Source organism: Lithobates pipiens, unplaced genomic scaffold (genome assembly GCF_037356315.1).
Source record: "Lithobates pipiens isolate NorthernLeopardFrog02 unplaced genomic scaffold, aLitPip1_a1.2 Scaffold_22, whole genome shotgun sequence".
Classification (NCBI taxonomy): domain Eukaryota; kingdom Metazoa; phylum Chordata; class Amphibia; order Anura; family Ranidae; genus Lithobates; species Lithobates pipiens.
Window position 1 is genome coordinate 81,775,987 of NW_027507784.1, and position 12,811 is coordinate 81,788,797.

A 12,811-nucleotide genomic window follows, 5' to 3' on the forward strand; every position below is an offset into this window, starting at 1 on the left:
AACATGGAAAATTGGGTCCGACGGATATTCCGACTGAATCAGTCCGATGCATACCACACACAGTCAGATTATCCGACGACACGGTCCGATAGGACACATTCCGACAGATTCTCCGACCATGTGTACAAGGGCTAAGAGTTCCCTGAAAACTCATTTATTCAGGGAAACCTATCCCACACCCACCTAACTGTCACTGAGCCACCCACATCAAATCATTCTCTGCAGCTATTAACTTTTGTACCACCACCCCCTCCCTTTTAGAATGTAAACTCTAGGAGCAGGGCCCTCCTGTACCTTTTGTATTGTACTGTTATTGTGTTGTCCCCCCTATACATTGTAAAGAGCTGCGTAGACTGTTGGCGCTATATAAATCGTGTATAATAATAATAATAATAATAATAATGTACAGGGCATCATATCAATAAAAACACAACCTGAAGACTTTGCACTTTGTTGACAAAATGGGCTGGGAGGGACTTCCACGTGACGTCACAATGGTCACATCCTGTACCAGGCAGAACTTCCGGGTGATGTCATATCCTGGGTTTGGAGCACACACCAGATCTAGGCAGAGCAGCACTTCCTCATTGTTAAAGCGATCTCCCTATTATGTACATGTAGGTGCAGTAATTTAAATTATTAATAAAGTGGTTTCACACTGGGAGTGTTTCTATCCTTTCCTTTATGAGAACCATCGGGCCAACCCTGACAAGAGGTCATAGCTGGATAAAGATCAATAAGGAATATCAAGTGGTGCAGTCCAGACCCGTATCTGGGGTGTCACAGGCACATTTAGACCCATTTTTTATACAAAGCATCATTGGTTTCTGGTGAGTGCGGTGTGGAGGTGTTCAGCACAAAGTGGCAATGGGAGAGTAGTTTTGTGAAAACAATAATTGTATGGACTTTGGATGTCCCATCCACTGGTTTTATAATGAAGGGGCACAAAGCATGAGCACCAATACTGGACTTCGCATATGATTTATTGGACTTATTATTCATTCACTATAAGTATTATTACTAATTGGTTGTGTGTTCATGATATAGTGTGCTGTACATTATTTAATAACCATTGAAAGAACTCACATAAAGTATATCTGATCAATAAGTATAAAAAAGTGAGTTCTCAAGAAGTCTATTTCATCCTCCTAGTTGTTATCTTGTGGCTACAAAATTATTCATCTCTATGCTGTGAAGATGATAGGCGATAAGTTTAGTCTAGCAAAAGAAAACCAGGCACGGCTGACACCACTTAGTCTACAAAAATGCTGTGTGCCGTCAGCCTACAACAGATGTATATACAGCCAAAACCCTTTTTCAGTTTTTAATACTGTAGAGCAGGGGTGTCAAACTCAATTTCATCAAGGCCACATCAGCATTATGGTTGCGCCCAATGGGCCAGTTGTATCTGTAAGGGCTCATGTACATTACATCTTCTAAACTTGAGTTTAGGACCTTTTGGCTTTTTTTTTGCCAAAGCTTCTAAACTCAACTCCATAAACGTCTATGTGTCCATGTACACATAGGCTTTTACAAGAGTTTAGAAGCTTCTGCGGTTAAGGGAGGTTCAACCTCAACGTGGAAGAATCACGTTCAGGATAGGAACATTCTGACTGCAATTTTGCTGCGTATTGCAGTTTCCTGCGGCCTAGTCTATGTGCACATAAGCCCTTAGACCAGGGGTCAGCAACCTTTTTCTTCTTAAGGGTCGGATACAATGTATGTGAATGCACGGAGGGCTGCATTTACCTACTAATAAATGAAAATAATAAAATTCCGAACACAGTAATATTAACAGTACAGGTTTACTTAACTTTAAGGTGCTTAACTAATACAAAGCCAGTTCACCCTGAGGGAGTATGTAGCTGGGGATTCAGATTTCTTTGCCCCCCCTCCCCTATCGTGGCACCCAAGGGTGGCTGACAACAGCCCTGCTAGCCAGCATGGTCTGGAGACGGGGTTCCTGTCCCTAGTGAAACTGGGGTTCCTGCCCTTAGGGGAGATGAGGGCCCCCTCCCCAGTGGAGATGGGTTCCCTGTCCCAAGGAGTGATGGGGTCCCTGTCCCCAGGCATGATGGGGTCCCTGTCCCCAGGCGAGAAGGGGTCCCTGTCCCCAGGCGAGAAGGGGTCCCTGTCCCTAGGGGTGATGGGGTCCCTAATAGGGTCCCCTCTTATTGCAGTGTCCTCTGTCCCCCATAGCAGTGTCCTCTGTCCCCCGTACCCCCCACTGTAGGGTCCTCTGTCCCCTGCGCCCCCCTACTGTAGCATCCTCTGTCCTGGGCCCTCCCTACTGTAGCATCCTTTGTCCCCTGCGCCTCCCTACTGTAGCATCCTCTGTCCCCTGCACCCCCCCCCCACTGTAGGGTCCTCTGTCCCTTGCACCCCCCCTACTGTAGCGTCCTCTGTCCCCTGCACCCTCCCACTGTAGGGTCCTCTGCATTCCCCCTCCCACTGTAGCGTCCTCTGTACCACCCCACTGTAGTATCCGCCGTCTTCTGCACCCCCCAACTGTAGAGTCCTCTGTCACCTGCACCCCCCCACACTGTAGTGTTCTCTGTTCCCTTGAACCACCCGCTGTAGGGTTCTTTGTCCGCTGCACCCCCCCGCTGTAGTCCCCCCCACTGTAGTGTTCCCTGTCCACTGCCCCCCCCCCCCCCCACTGTAGTGTTCTCTGTCCCCTGCACCCTCTCTCTATAGTGTCCTCTGTCCCCCGCCCCACAAACACACACTGTGTAAGTTGAACAGGTGTACAGCAAGTAGAGGTCGATATCACAGGGCTGGATGGGGGCAGGAACTGCTGAAGTTAAATTTTCACATTAACAGACTGGTGATTGGTTGCTGGGGGATCCTAGCAACCAATTACCTGCTGCTTAATGAAAAAGTAAACTCCAGCAGTTCCCATCCCCATCTAGCCCTGTGATAACGGCTGCTCGCCGCTATCCAATGAAGAGGACAGCAGCGAAAATGTCCACGGGCTGGGTGCCCGTGAATTAATCAAGGGCAACGACGGGCCAAACATTCAGTGGTGGTCACCGACCTCTGCCTTTAGACTATATAATTTATCCAGGGCTTTTTTTCTCAAGATAGGTGCAGGAACTCAACCAAGGCCCCAATCCCCCCCCCCCCAGCCCCCAGCTGAACAGCATTGAATAGGGGTGACCCTAAAGGGCAATAAATAGCGGAAGTGTGTTATATACGGAGTTCAGGGATGCTCAATGCACAGAGTGCAGAGCTCAGGGGCACAATTTGTACAGAGTGCAGGATTTAGGGGTGTGTGTGCAGGGTTCCAGCTGAAAAAAAAGTCCTGGGTGCGAGGGCCACATGAAATTGCCTGGCAACTGCATTTGGCCCACAGGTCTGAGGGTTGACACTTGCTGTAGAGGATTAAAAGCCTGTTCATTCAACTATCATTGGTGACTGTGGGAGGAACAGTGTCCCATCACTGGTATCAGTGGGAAGAATAGTATCCCTTCATTGGTGTCAGAGGAGAAATTATGTCTCATTGTTCGAGTCAATGGAAGTAGGAGGAATTTTATGCCACTGTTTGTGTCTGTGAAAGGAATAGTGCCTCATTCTTTGTGTCAGTAGAAATAGTGTCTTGTATCAGTGGGAGAAATGGCGCCGCTGTTTTGAGACCACTGGTGTACAGTGTCCACTCACCTGGTACATACATCCCCCACCTCCTTTTCAGGTAAGCTCTCCATGTGCTCCGCAGCCAGTCCAGTGATCCAGCCACACAGTGTGCTCCTGTGCATAGGGACACAGTCAAACCCCACAATCTTTTCGTACCACTGTGAACGCCAGGAATGTTTTTGAAGTGATTCGGAATATCCCTCTGAGCTTTCAGGACCCTGCCTCCAAACGAACTGTATTCCTGCACAGTCTTCTGGCCAAAAAGGTTCAGAGAACTCTAGGAAAATCTTGGCTACTGTGCCAAATCCCATACGCTCAATGGCTTCTAGTTTCCCTTTCGGTAATGGTGGGTCAAAAAAGGTGGATGCCCTTTCCTTCAAGCAGCCGAGGGACAATGTGACAATCACATGATCTGCTGGAAACTCCTCACCATCTTCACAAAGAACCTTGACAGGATACTTAGCTGTTCTGGTGGCTGGGGATGGAGATCCTTCCCACTGAATGCATCGAACTGGTTTATGGCAGCGTAGGCTGTTAGGTGGTAATTTGTCTATCAAAATATCCAGCAAGGCTTGGTAGCCTTTGCTGCTTAAAGAGTTGAAAAAAGGTCCTTCTAATGCAGTGTAGAAGCCAAGCTGGCTCAAAGAGAATTCATACATGGAGTTACAAGCCTCATCAATACATTCGGCTCTCTTACACCATTCATAAACTCCATCTGAGCTCTCGGCTCTGGAAACACTGGATAAGGCATATTCATGATCTAGATACTTCCCAACCGACCACGACTCACATTCAGGTTTAAAGTCCTGCTGCATAATCTTGGACATCAGGTCACCAAAAAAACAAGTGACTTTCTCAACCTTGGGTGATGGCAGCAGCTTTCCTTCTTCTGTGAAAAAGTAATCCTGAGGGGTAACTGATGTTGGCTGGCAGGTCACCATGTTGAAGCCATCATCTGCCAGCAACCGATTCTCCTTGGCCATTTGATAAAGTGGATTTTCCTTCTGACCATGGATCCACGTGGCCCCTAGTTCCAGTGCTGCTGTCCCAAAAGGTTTATGGGTCAAAGCTCTCCCACCTGCACGGTCTAAAGCTTCCAGAACAACCAAGTTGTTTATGCCATGCTTCACCAAGCTGCTGGCAGCACCGAGTCCTGCAAATCCAGCACCAACTATAACCACTCGGGGGGAGTGGTTGCCTTGACTTTCTGAGTCCATGAAAGTAAGAGACTCCAGGGGGCCTAGGAATAACACATTTATTATATCACGACATGTTTAAAATTCTGTTGTTTTTCAAACAAAAAGGTGTGTGACTATTCCAATTGAAGGATACCTGCAAGTATCTCAAAGGTTGTCACTGCTGACCTTTGCTTTTAGAAATAATTCCCAGGTCGAAATGCTGTTTCAAGGGCTTTGGGACTTTCAAAGTCACGGATTCAGAAAAAGTATGCAGATTAGTTCTGAATGTCTTGATCTGTAAGCTTGTTTCAAGTTGTGTCTTAAAGCGGAGGTCCACCCTAAAGTGGAGCTTCCGCTCATTGGAACCCTCCCCCCCTCCGGCACCACAATTGGCACCTTTCAGGGGGGAGGGGGGTGCAGGTACCTGTACAGTACAGGTATCTGCATCCACTTCCGGGATAGATATCTGCAGAATATACGCCCCTTTCCGCAGAATCTACGCCCCTTTCCGAAGGTCCCCCGCTGTCTGCTGGGAAACACACGGATCCCAGAGACAGCAGGGACCAACCTTATTGCGCAGCGCAACTCGCGCATGCGCAGTAGGGAACCGGGAAATTAAGCCGCAAGGCTCCACTTCCTGATTCCCATACCCAAGATGGCGGCAGCAGCACCCGAGAGACGATCGAGAGATCGGCTTCGGGTGCCGACATCGCGGGCGCGCTGGGCGGGTAAGTGTCATTAATTTAAAAGTCAGCAGCTGCAGTATTTGTAGCTGCTGGCTTTTAAAAAAAACAAAAAACGGTGGACTCCCGCTTTAAAATATTGAAGCCAGAGACAGCCAAGCAACTAGCTATTTCAGGCCAGCAATGGCACCCACCATTCTTTAAAGCTGAATTCTGGGCAATTTGTTTTCCCCATGCAGTGGGGCTGTGCCTGCTCTGCATGGGTTAACTGCTCATTTTGTCAATGGGCAACCAGAAAGCTGTATACTCACCCAATCCTCTGCTCCAGCAGCAAATAGCGCTCCTCCATGATCCAGCGGTGGCCTGTTCCCGACGTCTGCATGTCCAAAGCAGAACTATGGGTGCGATGACATCAGGAACAGTTCACTGCACAAAACTGCTGTGGGGACAGGAGCCACAGGGACCGGACTCTCTGCTCTCCAATCCCCCAAGGTCTCCAAACTATGGCCTTCCAGTTGTTCAGGAACTACAAACCCCATCATGCCAAGTCTTGTCTGTGAATGTCAGAGTTTTCCAATGCCTCATGGGACGTGTAGTTCCGCAACAGCTGGAGGGCGGTAGTTTGGAGATCCCTGATAGACAAAAGCAAGAAGTTAACCCGCGCAGTGCAAGCACAGCCCCCCTGCATGGGGGGGGGGGTGAAAAAAAAAATTAATAAAAGTTTTAAGAATAGATTTCCTTTAAACCTTTTGTGAACACAGATCATTAATGCTAAGGTGTCCAGACCAAATATAGCAGTCAGTCAGTCATGGCTGTTTACAAAGCCATATGTTCACCATGTCATAGTTGACATAACGCACATTTCACAAAGCTTTAACACAGGAATAAGGATCTTTATTTTAGTCACATGCAATGCAATGTGCAAAATTTTTCTGAACTCAGCTAGAAAACTATAATTTTGTTTTAATATAATGACTCTCATGGTGTGTTAGCCTTGTGAATAGAGCCTATAGTGATGACATGATCAGGATCCATGCTGGCTGGTTCCTGGTTGTTAGCAGCGTGTGTGAGCATGTGCTGCTAATTTCAAAATCGATCATAGATTAACATTCCCTCTTGTGCACAAAGGAACATTAACCTACATGTTGCAGACATAAATGTGTTAAGGCAGCATATAGTTTCTAAAAAGTGTTTGGGGTAGCAGGAAGAACTACTGTATAGATCTGGGGGTAGTCGGAACTTGTTGTCAGGAGCATAATATAAATCCAAGGCATAGCAAGAGTGGGTATAGAGCAGGTAGAGAATGTGGTGCAATAGAAATAAGAATGATTGTCAGGGGCGGACTGACAACTCATGGGGCCCCCGGGCAATAGGAGATAATGGGGCCACACAGTATACACACACACACACACACAGTATACAATCCAAAAGGATGTCGGTAAGGGACATTTCAGAGACAGATGTAAAAAAAAAAAAAAAAAAACAGATTTATACATACTGCCCCTGGTTTTACTGAGGCTGGCAACCCTTATGGGGCCCCCTAGTGGCATGGGGCCCTCGGGTGCCCGAGTGGCTGAATGGTCAGTCCGCCCCTGATAACTGTTAATGGATCTATTAGGGAGCAGGTACAGATGGACCAGTAGGACAGCTCCCAGTATGCAACTCATGGGATTGCCAGATGGACAACTGCTGACAGAGAACAACTGAATGCCGGCACATGGACAGACAGAAATTGATTGCACCAATGGACTAATGCCACGTACACACGATCGGAATTCTCGTTGGTTTTCCTGGCGGAATTCCGACGGAATTCGGCTCAAGCTGTCTTGCCTACACATGGTCACATCAAATTCAGATCGTTTATATTGCGGTGACGTACAACACGTACGACGGGACTAGAAAAAGGAAGTTCAATAGCCAGTAGCCAATAGCTTCTCTCTTGTAGTTGAATCTGAGCATGCGTGATTTTTGGCGTGTCGGAATTGCATACACACGATCGGAATTACCGATAGAAAGTTTTTCCGTCAGGAAAATTGAGAACATGCTATCAATTTTTGGCTGGCGGAAATTCGGACAGCTAAATTCCGATGGAGCCTACACAGGGTCGCATTTTCCGATGAAAAGCTCTCATCGGTCTTTTTCTGGCCAGAATTCCGATTGTGTGTACGTGGCATTAGTCAATACAGCTTTGATAACAGGACCAGATCGGAATATTTAGGACAGAGGGGCCGATTGCAAATGCAGAAACAGACAGAGGCTGAAGTGCAAGAGTCAGTACAGACTAGGTAGGGCTGGTCATACATTATACAACTCTCTTGTAAAAAAAAAAAGTGTCCTTTAGTTTTACCAAAACCATATAATATGGAGGTCAGACCTAAACACTTTCCATTTGTATGCAATTAGGCAGGCCCTTGCACTACATAGTTTAAGATAAACCTATAGGAAATATAAGAAGAAAATTGTATAATGTGTAGCCAGTTTAACGCAGACAAATGTACCAGCACTGACTAATGAGGAAGAAGTTTCTAAATAGTCCAAAAGTAGAAGATTCTTTCATAAGTGTCAGATGCCTATATCCTCCCTTCTTTATTCCCGGAGCTAAAAAGTCATGAAAATCTCATTTATGGCTTCATTAACTTTTGAGCAGCTAACTTAACATCTTGGTGGAGATAAGCCCGGACTGCCTTTCATTGGACTCTAATGTCGCGTACACATGATCAGAATTTCTGACAACAAATGTTCGATGTGAGCTTGTTGGCGGAAATTCCGACCGTGTGTAGGCTCCATTGGACATTTGCTGTCGGAATTTCTGACAACAAAGGTTTGAGAGCTGGTTCTCAAATTTTCCGACAACAATTCCGAGCATGTGTACACAATTCTGACGCACAAAATTCCACGCATGCTCGGAATCAAGCAGAAGAGCCGGCTATTGAACTTAATTTTTTTCGGGTTGTACGTGTTGTACGTCACCGCGTTCTTGGCAATCGGAATTTCTGACAACTTTGTGCGACTGTGTGTATGCAAGACAAGTTTGAGCCAACATCCGTTGGAAAAAAATCTACGGTTTTGTTGTCGGAATGTCCGATCGTGTGTATTAGAGTTCAGTCACATTTTTTTCACCAATACTGTCATATTTTCCTGCATTTCAAAAAATCTTTAAAAGGAGAAGTTAATAATAATAATTAATAAATGCACATCTTTCTGCAGGGAAAAAAATGTGCATTTTTTTTTTTTTTTTTTTACTAGGAGACTGCAAAGCAATGCATCCACGATCAGCAGATCACAGGTGTAATGCAGGGCTCTAGCACACTGTTTGCTTAAAGCGGTTGTATAGTAATTTTTTGAACTTTTACCTACAGGTAAGCCTATAATAAGGCTTACTTGTAGGTAAAAAAAAATCTCCTAAACCTGTTACGGTATAGGAGATATTCCCCTCGCAATGCGCCGCTGACTGCAGCAGCGCATGCGCACAGGGGGTTCTCGGCTGAAAGTCCGGCAGACGCCGGACCCTGCCGGAAAGAAATCTCCCGCGCGCATGGCCGGAGCCGCGATACCCAGAAGACACGTCGAGGGAACATGTCAGCTCCCTCGGCATGGATCGGAACAGATGTTGGGGCCTCGTTCTAAGGCATTTCATAATGAGCTAGTATGTGGTGCATACTAGCTCATTATGCCTTTTCCTTTGCAGGTCAAAAAAAGAAAAACCTTCAGCGGGTTTACTCCCGCTTTAAGCAGTCTGCTTGTACCTCTTACGGGCAGGCAGTTACACAATAACAGAAAGCATCAATGAACTACCAGAGCGCTCAACAGTGCCCTGGTAGTTCATTGAGAACTACAAGCCGATAGCCGCATAGGATGTTGGTACTTGTAGTTCTCACATTCACAGAACTCTGTGAATGATGGATGCGGCCAGGCATGCGGAGCCTCGCACGGCCATGTCTTTTTTATAAATTGTGACCGCAAGTGCAGGGAGAAGATCCCCCCCACTTGTGGTCACAACAGAAGATCAGAGGGGAAGAGGGTGTCGGGGCCGCTGTATCATGTTACATGTTAGGGCTCTTTCACATGGGTGGACTCTACCCACTCAGAGGGGGATTTCTCCCCATGGAGCAGATGGATGACAGGTCTGTGTCCGCTCCGCCTATGCAGAGCAGACACGAACACAGCCCGCTTTCCTCTATGGGGGGGGGGGTCGGATGCAAATGCACTGCCTGTCTATTTATTCACATCCAACTGTCATCTGATCCAATCTACCAGATGGATATGGAACAGATCTCCCAGCCGTCTGTTTATTAGCAGATAGGATCAGATGTCGGAGGGTGTAAACAGACACATGTCCGGTGGTTTACATCAATAGAGATCAATAATGGTCCGATCGGGTGAGCCTAAAAGACTGACAGGTGGACCTGATCGGTCCGTACATGAGACTGGGGCCTTACACCCTGAATATAAGTAAAACATGTTATGAAAAGTGAACTTATCCTTTAAATAATTATAGCCTTATAATTTTCGGTTACTTATTAACCAGTTACCGCCGTCATTTTACTGCGGCAGGTCGGCATGATCCCACGAGCTGTCATAGCTATACGTTGGCTCGTGGGAACAGGATACCAGGCATGCGCACATGCCCGATGCACAGCGGGGGTGCCGATGCTCGTGGCCAACGGTCGCGATGACGAGAGGCAGAACACAAACACGCAAATCCCTGTTCTGCTCTGTGAGGAATGACAGATCGTGTGTTCCTAATAAAAGTCAGTCCCCTCCCCCTTCGGTTAGAAACACGTAGCAGGGAACACAGTTAACCCCTTGATCACCCCCTAGTGTTAACCCTTTCACAGAGGAAGTGGAAAGGTGAAAGCCCAACTCCAGGAAAACTAACAGTCCTCAACCCCACTGCAAGGGTTAAATGCTCATTTGGCCTAAGGGATGGTAAAGGCATTTTTACTTACCTGAGCCTTGGCTCTCCTGGTAGATGGTACCATCTATGCCCAAGCAGTGGACTGTCCCACGGCATCCTCATGTCCATTTCATGGCTATGGTTCCTGCATTGGACTTGATGGCATCAGAGACATCCAACCACTGGAGTACAGAAGAGGCCCCTGATATGGGTCTAGCAGTGTGGAGGAGCCTGCAGGAGGGCTGACACTGCAAAGAAAGGATTGGGGCTTTGTGTCCTCAATCATTTTCTCTATCTAAAAAGTAGTGAAAGAGAAGGGGTCTAAACAAAGCCATGATTTTAATAACCTCCAGGGCTATTAATAATGTAAAAAAACAAAAAATAAAAAAAAAAGGGCTCATTCACACAGGTACGCGTAGCTTCTTTGACTTGAGTGGGCAAGCTCGACTGGCGTTTCCACGAGTCAACTCGACATCCAGCATTAAATTATGTGAACAGCCCCCTCCAGCTGTAGTTTACACTTGAGGTGGACAATTGGCGGGTGGAAAAAAAAAACCTGCAGCTCAGCTGCCTGTTTTTACCACCCCACCAGCCACCAAGGCGAAAAAAGCCCTTACTCTCAGATTGCTCTCAGCAGAGAGCCCTCTTTACGCACGTACAGATGTTGTCTCTAATACGGAATAATGTGTTCTCTGCACCGCTGCTAACTGAAATTTCCTGCTGGATAATAAATCGGAGCCGCCGCTTGCTCACTGCAGGCTTGCACGGCGGAATCCAAGATCTGTACATCCACACGCTGTCACTGCAGCCACAATCCCAGCAGCACATCCGCTCTCAGCCTTCTTTTCTGCACACGGACTGTAAATCCGCACTGCTTGCAAAATCAAAGCACAAATAGTGCAGACCCGAGGGCACAGAAAATAAAAAAGTTTTCATGTGCTCACATCTGCATAAAAATTGAAAGCGTCACATCTACATGTCATGCAAATATGAAGTATAAAGATCATGTTTGCAGCTGAAAATGTAAAAAATCATGGCTGCATCACCATTTACAGTATCTTACATTTTTGTAAATATTTTATTCTATATTTTCATGTGACAACACTGAAGAAATGACACTTTGCTACAATGTAAAGTAGTGAGTGTACAGCTTGTATAACAGTGTAAATTTGCTGTCCCCTCAAAATAACTCAAAACACAGCTATTAATGTCTAAACCGCTGGCATCAAAAGTGAGTACACCCCTAAGTGAAAATGTCCAAATTGGGCCCAATTAGCCATTTTCCCTCCCCGGTGTCATGTGACTCGTTAGTGTTACAAGGTCTCAGGTGTGAATGGGGAGCAGGTGTGTTAAATTTGGTGTTATCGCTCTCACTCTCTCATATTGGTCACTGGAAGTTCAACATGGCACCTCATTCTAAAGAACTCTCTGAGGATCTGAAAAAAAGAATTGTTGCTCTACATCAGGGTTGACAAATTTGCTTTGAATGTAGGAGCCAGTTAAAAAAGTTAGGAGCCAGTTTGTTTTTTTCAGCTCCCGGGGTAAGGCCACTCATTTTCACCCCCTATCCCTAACTCACAATGGAGCACCCAGTCAATAACTCCATTGAAACGCTGTTACATCAGGGGTATGGGCTGACCAGAAAGAGTAAGGCTGGCAACAGATGGAACTGGCTGGCACTGGCAGGTGGCACTGGTTGCCACTGGAAGGCACGTGGAACTGCCAGATGGCACCGGCAGGTGACACTGGTTGGCATTGGCAGGTGACACTAGTTGGCATTGGCAGGTGGCACTGGTTTGGAAGTGGCAGGTGGCACTGGTTTGGAAGTGGCAGGTGGCACTGGTTTGGAAGTGGCAGGTGGCCCTGGTTTGGAAGTGGCAGGTGGCCCTGGTTTGGAAGTGGCAGGTGGCCCTGGTTGGCGATGGCAGGTGGCCCTGGTTGGCGATGGCACTAGTTGTCACTGGCAGATGGCACTGATTGGCGGTGGCACTGGTTGGCGGTGGCACTAGTTGGCACTGATTGGCGGTGGCACTGGCAGGTGGCACTGATTGGTAGTGGCACTGGTTGGCATTGGCAGGTGGCACTGGTTGGTGGTGGCACTGGTAGGTGGTGGCAGGTGGCATTGGTAGGTGGTGGCAGGTGGCACTGGTTGGCGGTGGCACTGATTGGCGGTGGCACTGGCAGGTGGCACTGATTGGCGGTGGCATATGGCACTGATTAACGGTGACACTCGGCACTGGCAGGTGGCACTGACTGACGGTGGCACTGGCAGGTGGCACTGATTGGCACTGGCAGGTGGCACTGGTAGGTGGCACTGATTGGCACTGGGTGGTGGCAGGTGGCAGTGGGTGGTGGTTGCAGGTGGTATTGATTGGTGGTGGCACTGGTTGGCACTAGCAGGTGGCACTGATTTGTGGTGG

General features: G+C 47.3%; 1 protein-coding gene across 4 annotated transcripts in view; it reads right to left on the reverse strand.

Moving 5' to 3' along the window:
• Window positions 1-12,811, reverse strand: part of LOC143923868 (peroxisomal N(1)-acetyl-spermine/spermidine oxidase-like) — a 46,644-nt gene that overhangs the window by 8,469 nt on the left and 25,364 nt on the right. For all 4 annotated transcript variants that reach the window (XM_077447797.1, XM_077447799.1, XM_077447800.1 and 1 more), the window contains one exon: window positions 3,661-4,873. In XM_077447797.1, the coding sequence (XP_077303923.1) occupies window positions 3,661-4,873 (1,213 nt within the window). The remainder of the gene's footprint in view (window positions 1-3,660; window positions 4,874-12,811) is intronic.